Here is a 19,757-nt window from a genome sequence, read left to right as displayed (position 1 = left end):
GTTTAGGGAACTTACTGATGGTTTGGTCATTAACGATGAAGCTGCAGATGACGCCTTCGTTGCTCTGTCCGATGGAGAAGCCGTTCCCTCTGAGGACGATGTCGAAGGATTCTGGAATGTCAACAAATGTGAGATAAGACCGCAAGGAGGGATTTCAGAGTCTGGAGTTTCAGAATCTCCTTTGTGTGACCTGATTTCTGAGAGACAGCTGCAAGTTTTCTTAGAAAAATGTCGACACTGCAAAAACACGAAGTGTTACAAAGTATTTTTCTCTAGATTTTAGTGGAAATATCTTTACAATTTAAATAAAGCAAAACTAACTTACTAAGTTACTTTCCAGCAAGATATAGGAGCTTCTTTTTAGGAAATAATTCCTTAATATTGACATATTCATCAATATTAAGACATTATTTATTACGAACAAGCTCCTGTTTCTTAACGGAAAGTAATTTGTAAGTTAGTTTTATCTTATTTCAGGTATCCTAAGATATTTGCACTAGAAACTAGTCAAAGAATACTTGGTAAGATTTAGTGTTTTTGCAGTATCTGTGCAGAAGCTAGAGGGACAAACTTCAGTCCACCCACCGTTCACACACACAACGGAAGGCTCCACAGTCAGGATCTCTGTGCACGATCGCTTCAATATCTGCAGGATGTGAGAAAAAAAACCCAACAGCTTAGAATGCATTCGCTGTTGCTCGGACATGGCAGGAATAAATACATCAGTCGCTGACGGTTATTGGCTCTGTCAAGTTTAGAAAACAGATCAGGGAGCAACACCTGAGAAACGTCCCGCTCCTGATTGGCTCCGGGCGGGAAAAGGAGAACGGGAGGTAAAACAGCAGCTGTGTCAGCCTTTATGGGGAAATTATGCAAGACTATTACTGTTCCTCAGTTCTATTAAAAGCCTCTCAGGGATCTTGCATTATCATATAAAGAGGCCTGTGTGAGCGCACTGTCATGGAGCTGCACTTCCCACTGTGATTCAATAAATCAACAAAGGGAAAACTATGCAAATCCCAGCTCAGGCCGGGTAAGAAGAAGCATATTAATGGCAGTGGAAGACATTTGAGCCTTTCATTTGATGTTGGACAGAAGCTTAATCTGAGAAGTGGAAGATGGAAGTGTTTACAACAGCCTTGTTAGGGATGATGGTTTGATACGGGGTGGTATGACAGCTGGGAGGAAATGGATCTGCTCCTCTTCCTCTGCGCCTCCATTTTCCCACTCTAATTACTTCCTTGGCAGTGAACAAGAGGGGAAAAACGGGGGAATGTGGGAAAATAAAACAGTTTGCCTGCTTAGGCTTCAAACTGTGAAATTATAAAAGTTTTCCCCTTCAAGAGCGCGAAAATGTTTGGTGCTAAACAATAAAAATATGTCTATTAACCGATTAGTTAAAGGATTAACGGATGTGATGGGAGGCACTTTGGGGGTACAAAGTAAACATGCTGAATGTGGAAATGAGAAGTTTGAGTTTGGTTTAATTTCTTCTCGATCTGAAGGGAAACATTATTTATGGAGTGTGAAGGAGAGAAGGCAGACGTCCAGATATCCAGAGTCGCTCAGATACCTCAGCCAGCTAAAGGTTTTCTACAAATCAGGTCAGCTTCATACATCCATAGAAAAACAAATGGAGGGGAATAGATACACTTAGAAATCCACAATGTTTGGCATGCCAGGTGAAAATCCCTTCAGCTTTTACCAATTTTGAATAATGGAGATTATTATTTAACTTTGAAATAGCTCCGCTCATGGTGCATGCTGCCTTTGTTCTAATTTATTCTTCAGGCGTCCCATGTTTGGACAGTTGTTCCCTCTGGTTTTCTGCTATGCAGCTGGAAAATCTTACTTTTTTTGGAGACAGTTGTTATGATTAGTAACCTTGGCAACAACGAAGAGATGAACCTAACATTTTTTTAGTAATCGATTAAACTATCAATTATTCCAAAGATTAATTGATTAATCTTGAGTTCTAGTAGAACATATCTTTTATTTTATTGATTGAATTGCAAAATGTAGATTTTTTTGTATGATTTTGACTAAATCACAGCTCTAAATATGTTGCTGCTCCAGCAAATAGCCTTTTGTTTTAGTCTGTATAATTCAGTCAACGATTAATCAATTAATACATTAGTTTACGATTATTTCAATAGTCGATTTTTATCAATTAACTTGATTAATCATTTTCACCCTAAACAAGGTGCTATTTTTAAAACTGGGAGCAGCTGGTTAGCACCTCAAAAACTCAAATAATACCTGACCTATGACCCCAAATCCCAGATGAGTTTCTAACCTTGCAGCCAGACAGAGATTTAGAGAGGAGTGGCAAAAGCAAATGAGATGGATTAGCGGAACTTCGTGACATCAGATTATGTTATCCAGGACATGTGATCTCTGCCAATGATATTGAGCTGTCAGCATGACATTTATTTTCCCTTTGGTATAAATAAAGTATGTTTGAATTGAACTGAATCGTTCTGTCGTTTCAAAGACTTAATGAAGTCATTCATCCTAACAGGATTCCCAGGTCCACAGCATCACAGATCCTCCACCATGCACCATACTTTCACTTAGTCATTCTTTGTTTCTTGTGAGAATCACATGGAGTGCAAAGTCCACATTTATCATATTTCACATGTTTACGTTTGTGATGGTTGAACAGAAAACCCATTTTCCTGTCATGCTTTTCAAGAAGCTGTTTGCGTGCAGACAACATCTAATGGTTGCTATGGAGACTGAAGATTAAGATTCCTCCAAAGTATGAACTCGAGACCTTACCTAGCCCAATTTGTCACAATTCACACAGATTTAAAATGATCTACAACTAGATGACACTGATAAAATACTAAAAGTCAATTCATAGAAGACTTTGATTAAAAAAAGATCTTAATGTAAGTTTTTGTATCTATTGAATCCATCGACTCAAATTAAAGCGTTGAACTCCAAAGTTTCCATGTGACAAAAAAGTCACTCACAGATGCGTTTCTTTGACTTTTTTTCAGTTTAAACAAAGGTGGCACGCTAGAGAAAGGAAAAATCTAAATCTCAGTAGGTTGCAGAAATGATCTCATTTTGTTAAGACACAAAATAATCAAAGTTTTCTGCCTCAAAAATTCACTGCAAAAAAACTAAATCATTATCAGTATTTTTCGTCAAGTTTCTATTGCAAATATCTTAGTGCACTTGAAAAAAGACAAAACTAACTTTTGCAAGATATTTGCAGCTTGATTTAAGTCAATGATTATTGAATATTCATGAAAAGTTCTAGTTCCATTGGCAGATTATTGCACCTACTAAAAGATATTTTCCCATGTTATTGACTAAAATCAAGCTCCTATTTCTTGCTGAAAAGTTACTTATAAGTTTGTTTTGTCAAATTTCAAGTCTACTACGATATTTGCAGTAGAAACCAGACCAAAACTCTTGATAAGATTTTGTGTTTTTGCAGTGCTGCAGCTCAGATTACCAAGGCTGCATGGAGAGCAAGAAAACATAAACAGCCTTTCGGAGCCTTAAAACCAAACTTTCTGATCTCTTTCTGTGAGTTTTGTCAGGCAGGTCGCAGAGGCGACGGGGATCCTGCAGCGAAAGGCTGCGCAGATGATCCCAAATCCTCCCAATCCAACAGAGAAGCGACGAGGCCAACAACTGAGGAATCCAGGATTACTAATCAGAGAGGAATGCTGCTCGTTTCGTTTGGATTCTGGAAGCGTTGCTGATCTCTGCTTCTTCAGAGGGGATGGGACGGGGGAGCGGGACTTTTTCACAATCGCTCTGAAAAAGGCTTCAAAGCTGTTCAGGAAAGGATGGCGGTGCAAGGAAGAAAATGTTTACGTCACACTTTGCCCCAAATATGCTCCCTGATATTAATGGTAATTATTATAAACTATAAACTGACTTCAGTGTTGTCAAAATTGCAGCAAAGGATTTCACAGTTTTCTGTACATCTGCATGTTTTGCATCCAGTAAGGTTTGAATGCATGAGCTAAATGCAGTACAGAACAGCCGAAGGGATTCTTGTTTTTTTTAGCTTATTGATTTGCACATTGCAAAAACACAAAACTAACATACAAATGAGTTTTTATTAAGATATTGGAGATTTATAGTGTTTTAAGTCAATAACTCTGTAACAATGATGAAAAAGTACTAGTTTAGACAGATTTCCCATGTTAAGAGAGAATAACCTGCCAGGGTAACAAGAACTTTTTCATCAATATTAAGGAATTATTGACTTAAAACAAGCTCCCACATCTTGCTGAAGAGTTACTTATAAATTGGTTTTGTCTTATTTCACATGTAGTAAGATATTTGCACAAGAAACTAGACCAAAAACACCTTGTAAAATTTTGTATTTTTTGCAGTGCCTGGATTTTATTAAAAATATACCAAAACGTCAGTCTGTAAAGCCACTGAAACAAACCATTCGGTACAGAAGATCTCCAACTGTCATTCGTCTTCATGAAAGACAAAGAATCAAAGGTTCGGTTTTAGAACCCCGGTCCCTTTGAAAGCAGCACCATAAATCACAGTTTGCTGCTTTCCTGCATCATGCATCAGAAACAAGTCCCACCCTTTGGCTCTGCGTCCCTCCAGCTGCAGGTCTGACAGCTCAGTGTGGCTCTGGCCTCCTCCTAAACACTACTGGCCTTGTCTGCAGATGTAAAGCCCCACTCTGGCCAAAGTGCTCTACAGGGCAGTGGGTTCTAACAAAGCTCCATCTTGGCTGACAGTACTCAGTCTGAATGCTGCTGCAAATGGAAAGTATCACTAATTGGCTGGCAGAGAGCAAGGAGGCTGCTTGCTAACACTGTAAGGGACTCTCACTCTGACAGCTATTCACTAATTGAGTTTTTATGTTACCCCGGCTCATATTTTTCCATAAAGCCTAATCCGGATGTAATGCAAACATGCATTTTTCATGCAGCTCATCTAAATGTTTGCAGAAGTGCGGCGGCGGAGACAGAGCTCGCTCGATTCTCTTCATATAGAAAAAGCAAAGAAACGGAGAGCAGCCAAACTTACAGAGTTGACAATGCCTTTGAGAGCGTGGAAGCCATCTTTGACAGGAAACACGTTGTCTTTGGAGTCCGCAATATCAGCAAGCTGTTGGAATCATGGAAAAGAGGAGTAAACAAGGAGCGCTGCTGATCTAACACTGCTCTCTGCCTTTTTCTGTTTTCCTTTTTATGACTGAACGCCGACTTTCCTCTCGCATCGCGGGCAGGAGGAGACGGAGCAGATGGCAGGACTGTGGCAAACACTTTGCTCAACTATAAAAAAAAATGATTGCGGCACAAACTGGGAGCAATACTGCCTTTGTTTTGTTGTGTCTTTTTTTTTTTGACTTAATAAGTGCTTGTGGCAGGATGGTTACCAATGGTTACAAGGGATGGGCCACCATGTTGGAAGAGAAATTGTGAAACTCCAGACATCAGTGACAGTCGGACTACAGCTCAGATGGCCCGATGGCACTTAAAGATACAGTGCGAGAAAAATACTGGACTGAAATTACGGTTGATGGAGATAAATATCACGATAAAAACAGAGTGGAGAGAAACGGCGGAGCATCTGTGTCACAAATCAGGATAAATTCAATAAAAATAGACATTTATTCAAATTGAACATGATTTAAACTAAATCTCACTGTATGCCAAATCATGAGACATTCTGGCTTGTTTTTATACGTTTGCAGGAGAAACGTCTAATAAACTGAGAACAGCCATTTTGTTTTCCTCTGTATTTACCAATTATCGTGTGTTGATCAATAATTAAAATCAATAACTGTAAAATCAGCAGCTGGCATGAAACTGAGTGAATGAAAACAACGAAGTGTAAACTGTGTAACCATATAAATATAAATATTCACACAAAGTGTGAACCAGGGGTGTCCAAAGTGTGGTCCGGGGGCCATTTATGGCCTTAGGACCAGTTCTGTGTGGCCCACATTTACATCTTCTTGAACAAACATCTAAACCAAACATCTGAGAAACTTATTTAAACCTACTGTAATTTGTTCTTTTCTAATGAGTTTTATTATAATATTTATTGTTAATTTTATTAATAAGTAGGTAAAAGGGAAGAGAAAAAAAGAAATGGCCTCTCAGCGCGTTCATCTCCTCTATTTGGGCTCACAATGCAAAAAGTTTGGACACCAGTGTGAACGATTCACTGTGACTGGAAAACTTCCTATTAATGTCTATTCAAAGTGGAAATTGTTGCATTTTTTATTAATATATTTATTTTAATAATATAAATTAGTTAAGATTAGAAATTCCTTCACAAAGTCTTCTGCTGCTGAGGTTGATTCTACCAGCTGTTCAGTCACAGATTCTGCATTTTTATATGGTTTCTATAAAATTATTCATGAAACCGTATTGTTGTTTATCTCACATTATATTTCACATATATGCCATGATTTTATTGTTTAATTCAACAACATGCTTCACCCTAATTTGACAATATTTAAACCAGATAATCACCAGAACTGAGTCAACGTTTTAAACCCCTTCCCCAAGTCTTAACAGTTTTAAACGCAGACGTATTTAACGAGGCTTTTCTCACAGGTAGAACCTGTTCAGATGTTTACCTTCCACAACGTTCTCACATCCTGCCAAAGTCTCTTATACAAAAACCGTAATCGTTCTGTACACACTGAGCAACGAGCTCGTCGGGCGTTTTGTTGCTGCAGATTAAAACTAAAGCTCGCTTACCTGCTGCTCATCAAAGTCCAGGACACCAACGCAGTAAACACGAGCGCCATATTTCCTGGCTTCATCAGCCTGCAGCTCAGGCAACCGATGCGCAAAAGGTCAGACGTGGAGATAAAGAGACAAAAAGCGAAACTCCATGAATAAAAAAAGCAACACATGAGGGATTTCAGAATTAAAAAAAAGATGGAGAAGAGATGGCTTCTGGAAAGGAAATATGTCTAAATAAAATGAAGACAAAGATTAAATGTGTGAGTTTGGTGAGTCAGAAAAGCAGAGCTCACCTGCTGCTTGGTGAGCTCATGGATGTACACTTCCAGTTTCCCGTCTGTCAGAGCCAGGATGATGCTGGAGGACTTTGTGGACTGCTGCTTGATCTGAGCGGAAGCCTTCAGGAGTAAATACAAGACTTTTCTGTTTACTGCTCCGGATAAACCCACAACACTAACAAACCACATCTTTACATATTACGTCTCCAGCTTCCATGCTCAAAACAGCAATAGGCAGAGGCACAAACTTATGTACTCATACCTACTGATTTAATTACACTATTTACGATTAGAAGCGATATTTAGCTTTCTTTTTGCAACATCATGAATCCAGGATTACACAACTATTGCTAATCTTTAAGCCTAAAATATGCATTTTACATGGTCTGCATTTGGGCTGAAGTGTCGCCAGGCAGCAAGAAGGTTATAATTATATGACAAATATTATCAAGGATAATCTATAAAAGGTGCCACATTCTCTATAAAATTCTCATTAGTACTCTTGTGAATATACTTCCATACAAATAACTGAATTTTACTCATCCTGGAGAAATATTAACAAAGGCAACAGACTTTAAGTGGGATTAAAACAAAGAAACAATCTGTGAAGGGTAACAATGTGGGGAATAGTACACAACTATTACTTATCCTATAAAGTGATGTTAGATGTACTTATTGATATACTTGTTCGCAAAACCCTAAAAACAATAAAAAGTTCTGACTTTGCAGAGGAAACTGACCAACATAATCATGACAAGTTTTGTTTTTTGAGGACGATGCAATAGGAGGGAATTATTGAAACCAAAAATCTTCTAAGTCTGCAGGATTTCTTTACATTAAGTTACATATTACCAGACTTTATCATAATTTTTGAAGCAGGACAGACGTAGCAGGCTAACATGAGGTCAGATTATCTTTGCTGCTTTTGTGTTCATCATTTTCATGCTTTTCATTTGTTCATATAAGTTTAGTTTGCTTCGGTAGTGAAAAACTGGATGTAAATGAATGCTTTGCTATTGTTTTTTTTTTTTGTCTACAACAGTAAAATAATTACAGGGTTCTTTCTGTTTCTGGCAACGTTCAGAGCCGTTGTGCACTGAGTAGGATGAGAGGAGAGCAGGAGGAGAGCGAGAGGGGAGCTGAGAGCAGAGGCTACTTAAAAAAACTAGATGTTAGGCAAATAGAGAAACAGAAGAAAATAGCATTCAAACTACAGCGCAGGGAGTGTCTAAAAAGTAGCAGAGCCTATGATAAAATCTGTTTGAGTTGATAACCCCAGTTTTTCACTTTATTTGATTAATTTTTCAATCACTTAATTTCTGAGAATTAAATGCACATCGTTTGTAAAGTTCTGACAAACTTCAGTTTCAGTTTCAGTCCACCTCTTAAATCATTTCCCTCTTTTTATTTATTCTTTAAATAAAATATTGTCTGCTACGAATATTTTTTTAGGTCTTCTAAACAGTTTTAAATACCTGAATACAAGAAAATAAAACCCACCTCTTTTATTCCCTCGTGCATGTACGTTTCACCTGCTGGTACCACGCTGTGAAGGCGCTTCAGGCCTTCTTCAATTTCATACCTGGGTGGACAAATGCAGTGAATGCTTCACACGTAGGAACAGATTTTATCCAAATCTTAGCTGTTCTATTAAGAAAAACTGAATTTCATTACTTTAGCTTTAATGATTTGCACACACTCTTAAAAACAGCAATGAGGTGTGGTGTAAAGATGAAGTCACTGTAGCAGAGAGAAACCCACAGGCTATAAAAACAAGCACACTGAGAAATATTCTGGGAAGAAACAGGAAGAGGAAAGAAGTTAAAGTAAATTCTTGAGAAATTCTGAGGCATAAATAGTTGCAGTTAATGAAAACCCCAAAACTATTACAAAGAAAACTGTTAAGTTTATTATTTAAATTTTAAATATGAGAAGAAGACATGACAGATCAAGACAAAAACCAAAGAAACAAGCTCAGATTTTACATTTGATATTATATAAGTAGCTGATAAAAATGTTAACTGTACTTTAAATCTGATTTTCCAAAATGAATTAGGACAGTGTATTTGAGTATTTGAGTTCATTGTTACCTGTCTCCAGTCAGAGGCAGCAGAACTTCAGCTCTGGACGAAAAAGTTACGAATGAGACTCTCATTCGTGGACTGAGGAGAAAAAACACAAGAAATTCAGTCAAAACCAAGGAACTGATTTACTTCGATTAAAGACACCAAACGTGACGATTCAGATGGAGAATCAAACTTCTGACATCTCTTAAAGGTCATAGCTGCACTCATCACAGCTGAACATCTACAGACGGGTGATTTATGTCCAGGTTTTAAGTTCAGATATTAAGATGCATAAATAATGATGCAAACAGACGGATCTCTTTTAATGTCAGCTAATTTTAGTGCATGACTTGAAGCATCTTCGGAGCCACAGAGGAAGTGATTAATCAGACAAGAAACATGTTGTGCTGACGATGAGTCACGCGCAAACATCCTGCTGGACAAACACTATTAATACACCGAGTACCTGTCACTTTATAGGTAGCTGACCAGAACCCCCCGACCCGACCCGACCCGCCGCCGCCGTTTACATTCAGCCACATTAAAGAACGGAGACATTCACAGGTTTTCACAAGCAGGTGGTTTCTGTGTAAACACCCAGCTTCACTTTCACAAAATCCATACAAATAATATTAACACCAGTTGTTAAAGAAACGCCTATTTTAGTCCAATTATAAAGATTTTAATGACAAATATGCTTAAAACAGGGAAAAAAACTCAGATATCAGAGTTAAAATTAAAGAAACATTTTCTTGATCAATAAAATAGAAAAAACTTATTAACTTTATTTTTTAAGGAAAACGTCTTAGATTTTTTCAGAACCTTTAATAACTTATTGTTTTTTATTTTGTTTCTTAAAACACAGCATGATATTGAAATTTAACGCTAAATCCTTTAATTATTATTTTTTTAATACATAAATTTATTTTACATAGAACAAGATGGTACGGTTCATTACATTGGAAAAAACTTTAAAATAAAAATATAAACAGAAAATATAGTATAATGATGTATAAACAAAATTATTTAATTTAACATTTAAATAGCATGTCTTAATGTGTAAAAAATAAAATTGTACAAAATAAAGAAATTTAATTTATTTGTACAAAAAAAATTCTTACAAATTTTTCTATAATTTTTTGTGATTCTTTTTGTAAAAACAAAAATAATTTTGCATTATAAAAAAAAAGATCATATGGCCCCAGTGGTGATTTCAACTTGCACGGATCAAAACATTTGGAAACCACTCAGAGAAAACAGAACTGAATTAATCTGCTCTAAAACAAGGTTTTGAACTGGTCCAATCTTTACTTTATTAAAAAATATAAAGAAAGAAAATGCATTCTTGGCTTAAATAAATCATTAAAATCTCGTCTCAGGAACTAGATCCATGTTCCAACACCTATAATCTGTGTTTTCAGCTTTTATTAATTAAGAAAAGACAATGAGCAGAATTAAAAATCACATTTCTACATGAAAAGATAATTTCTTATTCTAATTAGAGTTTCTTAGTGAAGTATTATTTCCTGTCAGCTCCACAACGCATCTAAAAATGACTACATGACGCAAATATAGAATAACATGAGATATGCCACAATACAGCCACAAATTTCAGGTCACAAATCTGTCTTGTGAAATATAGACAAACAAGAACTGCACAAGTTCCCCAAACCTAGAACTAATGATGCAAAGTATGAAATGAAGCAATAAGTAGTTTGCTAAGTGTCCTCAGTAACTTCCCACCTCTGCTACAGACACTCGGCACACGCGGATGGCCTCCCACAGAGCGAGTTAAAACTTCGGATAATTAAGTAACACAAGTGTTTCCTTCAGAGATGCGAAGCCTTTCGGAGCATAAGGAGAGGTGCTGATATTTCTCAACCACATGACACATGGCCCAGTCGCCATCCTCCCCCACAAACACGCCACACAATCTTTAGACCAGATCCGGCAAAGGAGGAGCGGGAATATAAGTGGACTTAAAGGAAAAAAAAAAAGAACGAGCCGTCTCTAAGGTCACGGCTGGAGAGCGTGGGCGAGGTCGTGATGCAGAACGACCACCGAGATATTTTCTGTTAAGAAAGACTTGGGATGAAGAGGCACTGAAGCCAAAGCCAGGGATAAATCTGAGGATGAGGAGGAGAGGAGGGGGGGTGATGAAGGAGTCCAGTTTGCTCCACATGGCAGAACAGAAGTGCTCTTGGTGAGCGAGCATTGTTTAGCAGATTGTCCCCGTCGCCTTCCAGTGTTCTTTTGCTTTACTGTACATTGTCTGCCTGTCAGCCGTTCTGTGGTGGAAGCAGGGGATAAGTGTGGAGCCGGACCCCCCCGGTGCAAATGGCCATTCTCACAGCCCAGAAGACTGCTCCTCTCTGCCACCCACTCCCACCTGGTGCCTTTGCTATTTTCTTCAACCAACCACTTCATTCTGGCTGTGGCGCTACCGTCTGTACTGTGCTGGCAGGCGCAGTTTGACTCAAACATTAAGCAAGCTGAGCGCGTCGAGTCCGTTTTAACGCTTTTGTCTTTTATTAATTAGGACTAGAAAAGATACTTTGGAAAACAGGTGGGAAGTCCTTTAAATCTGTGCGGCAGACGGCAACTAATGATGTCATTCATCCAGTAAAACCACTTATCTTAGAAATCTGTTAAAGTACTCCATTTTTCCCAACCTGGATAGTTTTTTATTCCCTAGAAAAAAGACATTTCTACATGCTCTATCTTACTGAATCAAGTTATTAATGCATTAAAATAGGATTTTATATTCAAATATATGCATTCAATACTTGCCTCACAAACCGGTCCGTAAGGTTCTTCACAAAGGAGTAGATCTCAAACCAGTTCCTGGAGACGCTTCCAGACCTGAAGGGAAAAAACAAGCAACCATGAACAGAGCAAATAAAAGACTCTGCAGACTGAGAGCTGGGAGCCGAAATACTGTAGATGGTTGCACAACAACTACAGTTGGATATTAAAACCAGCCACATGCTGGATAATTGCACTGGTGAGTCTGTAGCGAAATGTTCATGAGCGGGGGTTTCTGTCTGTAGAGATTTATTTTTCTGCTCTAGTTCTTGAAATATAGGCAGAAAATTTTCAAAATTCATTCACCTCTTTTACCTGAGAGAACTGGTTTAGTTTGTAGAATCCAATACATTTTCACATTTCATTGAATTTAACTGGAATTTATGGGAATAAACCTGGAATTTCAGATTTCATTATCACAATTTACCACAATTTTAAGCTGATTTAGCATGAAGTTCAGGAAAATCACCAGATTTCATGAAACTAAACCTGAGTAAATATCTGTTGTAAATGTAAATGTTGGAAGTATTAAAAGTGAAACGGCTTCAGCCTGGATTTCATCCACAATATTTGATTATTTACATCTTTCTTGTCTCTCGTGTTTAAATAACTCAATATAAAAACAAAAATGTTCTTATTGGCCACACGTTTCCTAAGTTCACCCCTGATTGGCTGATAGCGCCCTACTGACGACTTCCCAGAAGCTGTGGACTTATTTAGATTTGGTGAAGTACAGCAGAGATGCTGCTTGTGTTTTTTATCTTGAGTATTTGGTTTAAATGTTTTGTCTCTCCACATTCAGATTAATCAACCATAAAAAGAGACTATTCTATCCTTCGTAAACTTATAAAATGAACAGAGTATCAACAACTTCTTCCTCACCCATAATTAGACTAAACATGAAGAACCATTTCCGTTATCATTAAGAAATACAAAACCACGATGCCCACATTTGGATGCCCAACGATGGCGTGTTAGTCTGACCACAGTGAGTAAAACCTGCCCTTGGCATAACGACGGAGCGGTAATTAAATCAATAATTACAATTCCTTGTATGCACGGAGAACATAAAAGAGAAGAGTTTGACCATTAGGCAGCTCATCTTTCATGGGACATCTTTCTCCTCCCCGCTCCGTAAAGACAAGGTCACAGAGGGAAGGTGAAGGGAAACGTTGACGAAGCAGAGTCTCTGGTCTGCAATAAGCAGCTCAGTGCCGCAGCGACCGTTAAAAAACCAGACTTTAGATGTTCTGAAAGAACAAATGGGAACTCTTATGGAAGACCAAAAGAGTCGTCTGGTGGGAAAACATTCCATATATGATTGATTGAAAGAATGTTGCAACGGTTCACATTGCAGCCTCTGTGTCAGAAACAGGTGTGAACTCTTCCAAACACAGATGGAAGTTGACCCAGAACAGACTAAACATGTTTCAGGAGACAGCCACACCGTTCAGACTGCATTCAGACCCAGATATGGAGCGTTTCTGTTGTCGCAGCATTCAGTCAGAAGATCAAAGTCAGCCAATTTTCAAACTGATCTGCTCTGATCAGTGACTCAAACAGTGAGTATATTGAACAAAAGCTGCTATTTTTAATCTATAAATCTATTAACCAACTGCATGAACTTTCATAAGAATCAAAGTTCAGTACTAGATCTTCTAGTTCCTTCAGTTTTTCCTTGTTATTCAAGAGGGTTAGGCACTGCACATACCTGCATTTTCTTCTGAATATTTTACAGATAAAAACAAGGATGTCAAACAGATTTGAAATAATGTGGGGTACAAAAACTGGATGTGCATAAAATCCAGGATTATCTGGAACCAGAACACATGTTCTTCTTCATTAAGTTGAGAAACATTTGCATGACGATAGAAAGTTAAAAAGGCGTTTGAAACGCAGGACATACATGAGGGATCACATCCCATCACGGAAGAAACTCTTTTATCTGCACCAATGAAATGAACTGAGAAGAAACTCATAACAACGGTCAAGTTATCTTGGCCATCATCCGGTGTTTTTTTTTTTTTTTATCATTTAGATGAGAGCATGGAAGTTTAGAAGTGGGTCAGGGGAGCAGCAGCGTTTAACTCCACAGTCTTCTCTGATGGCACGCCTCCAAGCCGGAGGAGGACGGGATTAAAAACTGTTTCTGCCACGACTGTAACCTTCCACTTACATGATGCTGCTGCACAGTTCTGCTGAGCTGACTGGATCTGCCTGGGAAGTCTCTGAAGCAGCGCTCCGAGTGCATGAAACACACAGGAAGTAGTGCTGTGCCAAAATCTGAGGCGAGTGGTGACACCACCGCTTGGATGATTCACACAGAACCCCTTCAAAGGCCTGCTCTGTTTTTACAAGATATGCACACACCTGAATGTTAACAGATTGTACTACAAAATACATGTCAGCTGTTTTTTTTACCTCACAATAAGACACTGCAACAATTTAGTAGCATTTAAGACATCAGCACTTTGCTAGACTGAAGAAAGGTTTTATATTTTTTGTTTTTAGGAACTTTTCGGGAGACAGATTTGTAAAGTTCAGACATCAGAAGCACTTTATCCTGAACTTTATGGCCAAAGTAGAAAAGCAGGAAGAAGAGAAATGATCCCTGCAACTAAAACTTCCCGAGTTTTATTTTGTGGTACAAATAACTACATTCGATTTTCTTTGCAAGTTAGCGTGTGGGTCTTTGAAAGCTAACTACTATTAGCAACACAAAGTGATGACAATGCATGGATGGCATCTGCAGTTTATAGGATTTTGACTGCAATTCCAAACCATCTGAAGTACAAACACAGACTTTATCTTCCAGCTATCTGAACATTTTAGACATGCAGCCTCATTGGATACAGCTGTTAGTGATAAACCTTCAACTTTAACAGTGTATCATGACTTAAAGCAAACAAATGCAAACGTCTGCACAGAAAAGCTACGCAGCATTAGCAATCTAAATAACACAACCTTAATGGCCACATCCTGTGGGAGTTAATTTGCCCCAAACGAGTTAAAGGAAACAGACTTAATTTAAAATTTCTGTTCATTCTGAAAAATTGCTTCAAATAACTTGACTGAGAAAAATACAGCCACATGACCATACAGATGAAAGGAATAATTATGTTCTATAAACACAACATGGTTTGGTGTTGGTTAAGTTCTCTGAGGGAAAACCAAGTGAGCGGTGTTAGAAGGAGGTCACAATAAGGCCTATGTGGTTTCATCAGGTTTTCTTTCGCATGTTGCAAGAAACCACAACGCACACAAGAACCTGAATGCATCAGATTGGTCCTGAATCTGTTATTTACAATGAGATGTTCATCATTTTTCCAGCCACTGTAGAACAGTTTCAAGACAATTTGCTAAACATCTTATAAGGCCTCTGCAGACGGATTTTGGGTTTCCAACGTGTCACAGCCGATCACAGCAAAGTCCACAAAGTAACATGCTGTGCATGCAGCAGCTGTGCAAATCAGACATTTGTATACAGTGTGGCACAATCAAGGGCATCGGCTGTTTATCTCTTCCACAAAAACACGTTAAATACTGGAAAAAAGTCTGCAGAAAACATGTCAAGATTGTTGCAATCAGGTTAAGACGTCAAGTGTTCAGCGTGACTGCAACTAACTGACATCTGGATGCCTCCAAGTGGAAGCTCTGCTGTAAGTTTTGAGGAAAGCAGGTTGGATACCGATCTACTGATAGAAAATAGTCTTACACGTTAAAACGTCACCCTCCCTCAGATAGTTCACACAGGGACAACTGTGACTCAGTGGGTTCGACTCCAGCTTCACACATCTCTGTGTTCCTGGGCAAGGCAGGGTAATTATTTAGTTTTTAACTTTGCAGATGTTTTTTTTTTCTTACACTTTTCATAAAGTATTTTACCTAAATCACTTAAAGTTGCCTTTTATACACATGGTGCAACACAAAATAACCTTTGCCTTACACCTACTGTCATGGTCAGGAAACCGTGTAGAAATACTCTTACTGCACAACTTCATCTCCCCTCATGGTTTTAACCACATTACTTAAATTAATAGTGAAAAAAGTCACTGAATTTGTCCCAGAAGCTCCCATCTCCAACTCCCTCCTGAAGAACTCAAATGCAGCAATTTAGAAAAAAATAATAAAATACTTTTCACAACTTTATTATCTGGGTTAATTTGTTTTGGTTTTTTCATAGGATAATTCAAACTGTCAGAAGTATCTTAAAACTTACCTGTCTAAAACAAAGTAGAGGTCGTAAGCTCCGTGACAGGAGGCTTCCTCTGCCCAGCCAGTTGCCGCGAACAAACCCAGGAAGGTCACCGCGACAGCGGCTGCAGCCCACAGCCTCCTTCCCTGAAGGTTGTCCTCCGCGGTGGGACACCGAGACAACTTTTTAAACATTTTCCACACACAAGCCCCGCAGTTGTTATTCACAGAAAGACGAAGAATGCAGTTTCATCCAGCAGAGAGAAACAAACAGCAGCTGTTACTTTGTTCAAAACTTCCACTAAACAACAATGTTCAGTGATTGAGCTGCAACATAAAGGAAACTACCGGAGCTACGTCACCAGCTGTAGTGTCTACATCTTCCTGACGCACTCATCACTCACATCCTCAATAAAACCGAACCCAGCACCCGAATAAGTCCAGAACCTCCATAACGTGAAGAGTAACGCAGGTTTTCACAAGTTTATCCCGCTGAACTTCACAGCCCGGAGGAAAAGTTAGGCTGCTTTCAGGGACCAATAGAAAGCTCGTAATTGTAAACTCCGTTACTAGTTAGTGAGAAACAGTTATTGTTGTTTCAAAATGACTCGTGGCTTTTGTTATCTTAGGGAGGATGAAGGCACGTATTGAATAAACTTCAGTTTTAATAGTTACAACAAGTCAAAATAGTCAACTAACTCTTTCAGTTTTGGGGAAAATATATCCGGCCGAGATAAACTGAACCTCAAGAGATTATCTCATAAAAAGTTTTAATAAACATATTTAGAACAATAATGTCATAACACATATAGTATATGTATATTACTTTTTAATTGTTATGTCTTACATATAACTTAATCCAAAAATAACATTTCTCAAAGAGTTTTCAAAAAGGATTTTTGACAGGAAAAATGTTATATTATGGCCTACACAATAACAGTGAAGCCTGCTTGCTAGCAGACAAAAGTTATTTACACCTTCCTAAGCCAAAAAAGATCACAGCTACATTGACTTGTTGAGTGTAAGTTATGGAAGTCATCTTTCCATAACTTAAATTTTGCATTTCATCTGGAAATCAAGGCCTAAGAGTCACAAGGTCTTACATGAAGTTTCCAGTCAGACATTATTTGTTGAATATTTTTAACTTTAAACCTTGTGAGTTTCATTTGCCTGATTTCAAATCTAAAACCAAAACGTTAAATTTATCCCAACATAAACACTTTAAAATCTCTGCTCTCCTTTGCTCCATTCTTACAAGTTTCAAACTAAATTCTGTTCATTAAATGAGTCACAGCACCAACACACCTAAAACAGGAAGTACTTTATGACTACAAACCACCTGCTGAGCGTCGCCCTTTTTTCTACGTGAATTTTATGATATATAAACAGGTCTTTAAACGTCTCACCATGATTATTTGAAAGGAAAATAGTGAAATGTTAGGGTTTGTTGATCTTTGTCGAACTTTGCTTCGGTTCACATATTTCCAAAAGCCCTCAAAGGCCTCATGAGCCTCTGCACTAGTGCGCATGTCCAGTGAAACCAGCTGTTTTGCAGAGTGCTCAGTGAACTGTACCCACCCAGCAACATCTGGATCAACTTCACAGTCAGGCAAAATTATAAGAAAGCATTATAAAAATACTAAGAATTTCAGTAATTTTAAACTAAAAAATGCAAAAATATTTCACTGCCTTCTTTTGTTTAACTTACTTTATATATTTATAAGAGGAAAAAGAAACCGTTGAAAAGTTTTACCAGTACTCTGAGAAAAAGAGAGAGAAAATAAGAAACAACTTAATCTGTGCTGAACCTAAAACTGCCTGTTTTTGATTAGTGTTTGGCTCAAAAAACAACAAAACCTCCAGCTCACTTTGTAAAGGGTTTTCTGTTTTTTTCCATTTCCTATTTTTCAAGCCTTTTTACTGGATTTCAACTTACACAATCCACAAAACATGAGAATTTGCATCTTCTGTTTTTCTCACAATATGTCACGATTCCTGCCCTCATCCCCCTGATGACATCAGAGCACAAGGCTTGGTGTAGAAATAAGCAATATGTAGAACTATTGATCTCAGCTTGGCTTGTGCAGTGACACAGTTTATTGCAAACGGTGTTAACACGTGGCAGATATTCCAGCTGCTGAGGAAGAGTCACTGTACTGAAAGCACAAAGGTCGGCTGAAGGGATGAAAGCAGGAAGGGGATGTGGATGTGAACTGCCATTAGACAATGTGTTTCTGTTTTTTTTATACAATTGTTATCTTCATCATTTGTGCATCTCAACTCAAAAAAAGTTAAGTTCATCTGATGCACAGTTCTTTGAATCGAACAGTGACTCAACAAAAACAAAGTCGTGGCTGAAAGCTTCCATCTTTTATAATATTTACAGTCTACTTTACCAAAACTTGCATATTCAAGACCAGAAGTAACGACTTCTGTCTTTTCTGCATCAGACTGAAGGAAATTCTTATGAAAACACTCATTCATCGACTGTAAGGAAATGTGATCATGTTGATACATAATATAAATACATAATATAGAGCATGACGTCATCAGCATTGAGGAAGCCCATATGTGATCTGTTTTTACTCAGATTTACCACTAAAGTAGCAACAATACTCCCTGGTTGCTAAATAATAAGTTGTGCTTCATTATGAAAAAATTAATCTATAACAAAAAGCTTGAAACCATCGTCCCTTTGAATTAAAATGTAGGAAACGCCAATATTACAGCTGAAGGAAGAGCTGCCTGGGTCATCAGAAAGAGACAAGAGAAAACTAAACTTCAGGATGTAAAAGAGTGTGAGGCACTGATTGAAACAGTGATGAATAAAACTGAATAACTCAGTATAAGAAATAGAAAATATCAAATTAGTCATTTATTTTATTATTTTTCTTCGTCTTTTCCTCCTATATCTGTAAACATTTTACATCAGGGCCAAAATAATAATCCCTTGAAATATTAGTTTAGAAATTAAAACATTGCAGCATTTCTTCTCCTCCTCTTCCACGCTGTTCCACACCTCCACCACCACATACAGCTTTCTTGTAGACAGGCGTTTCATTTTGTGTTTAATATTTCCAGTTAAATTATAAATAATCATTTTGTTTTCTAGTTAAAGGGTGTCTTGGGTCTTTTGTTGTCTGCAGTACAATGAGACCTTTACGTTTCAATGGTTCCGACTGAACAGATTTGACTGAATTACTAAAACAAGCTCAGTTTTGATTATGTTTGAATTTGTTGACTTGAACCTGTACATTTCCCTTTATGGTCCACACACATTAAAGAGCTGCAGGTGCCTCCGTTATCGTTCTGGATGCGTTAAATCCCCAAACCTGGACGATAATCCTCAGTGGGAACTAAGCCCTTGAATGTGGCTCTGCACCCTGGAGTGGCATGCACGAAAACAAAAGCCCCGCTCCTCCCACAGAGCTCTGCACACGCCACCGTCTAATCAAATGCAACGGGAAGAACATGTGGCAATGTAGCATTCCAAAGCCATAAAACCACCACAGATAATGCAAATGTTTTCACAGTTGTATCTGTTGACTTGAGATGAGCGATTGCATTTCATCACTCCTGTTTCTTCAGCAAACGTTCCCTCAGGTTCAATTAAACACCAAAGATATATTTCATCAGGTGGTGCTTTCCAGGACATAGAGGAAATTCCAGATTTGCTTGTCTCGTCAGTTGTGCTACTTGTTTGAACACAGCAT

At 38.1% G+C, this 19,757-nt stretch overlaps 1 protein-coding gene across 1 annotated transcript in view; it reads right to left on the bottom strand.

Annotated features, from left to right (window-relative positions):
- The window catches only part of antxr2a (ANTXR cell adhesion molecule 2a), an 80,564-nt gene extending 63,979 nt beyond the window's left edge, over positions 1 to 16,585 (bottom strand). Inside the window, exons 1-9 of the mRNA XM_014994658.2 lie at positions 16,070 to 16,585; positions 11,836 to 11,907; positions 9,070 to 9,141; positions 8,480 to 8,561; positions 6,995 to 7,099; positions 6,714 to 6,782; positions 5,026 to 5,106; positions 586 to 646; positions 16 to 111 (exon numbers count right to left, since the gene is read on the bottom strand). Of these exons, the coding sequence (XP_014850144.1) occupies positions 16 to 111; positions 586 to 646; positions 5,026 to 5,106; positions 6,714 to 6,782; positions 6,995 to 7,099; positions 8,480 to 8,561; positions 9,070 to 9,141; positions 11,836 to 11,907; positions 16,070 to 16,239 (808 nt within the window). The 5' untranslated portion in view covers positions 16,240 to 16,585. The remainder of the gene's footprint in view (positions 1 to 15; positions 112 to 585; positions 647 to 5,025; positions 5,107 to 6,713; positions 6,783 to 6,994; positions 7,100 to 8,479; positions 8,562 to 9,069; positions 9,142 to 11,835; positions 11,908 to 16,069) is intronic.
- Between the last annotated feature and the right edge of the window lie 3,172 nt (positions 16,586 to 19,757).

Source organism: Poecilia mexicana, unplaced genomic scaffold, assembly GCF_051168715.1.
Source record: "Poecilia mexicana isolate PSO_F unplaced genomic scaffold, ASM5116871v1 scaffold_9, whole genome shotgun sequence".
NCBI lineage: Eukaryota > Metazoa > Chordata > Actinopteri > Cyprinodontiformes > Poeciliidae > Poecilia > Poecilia mexicana.
Note: the sequence above shows the minus strand (reverse complement) of the source record. Positions and strands in the feature narration are given on the sequence as shown.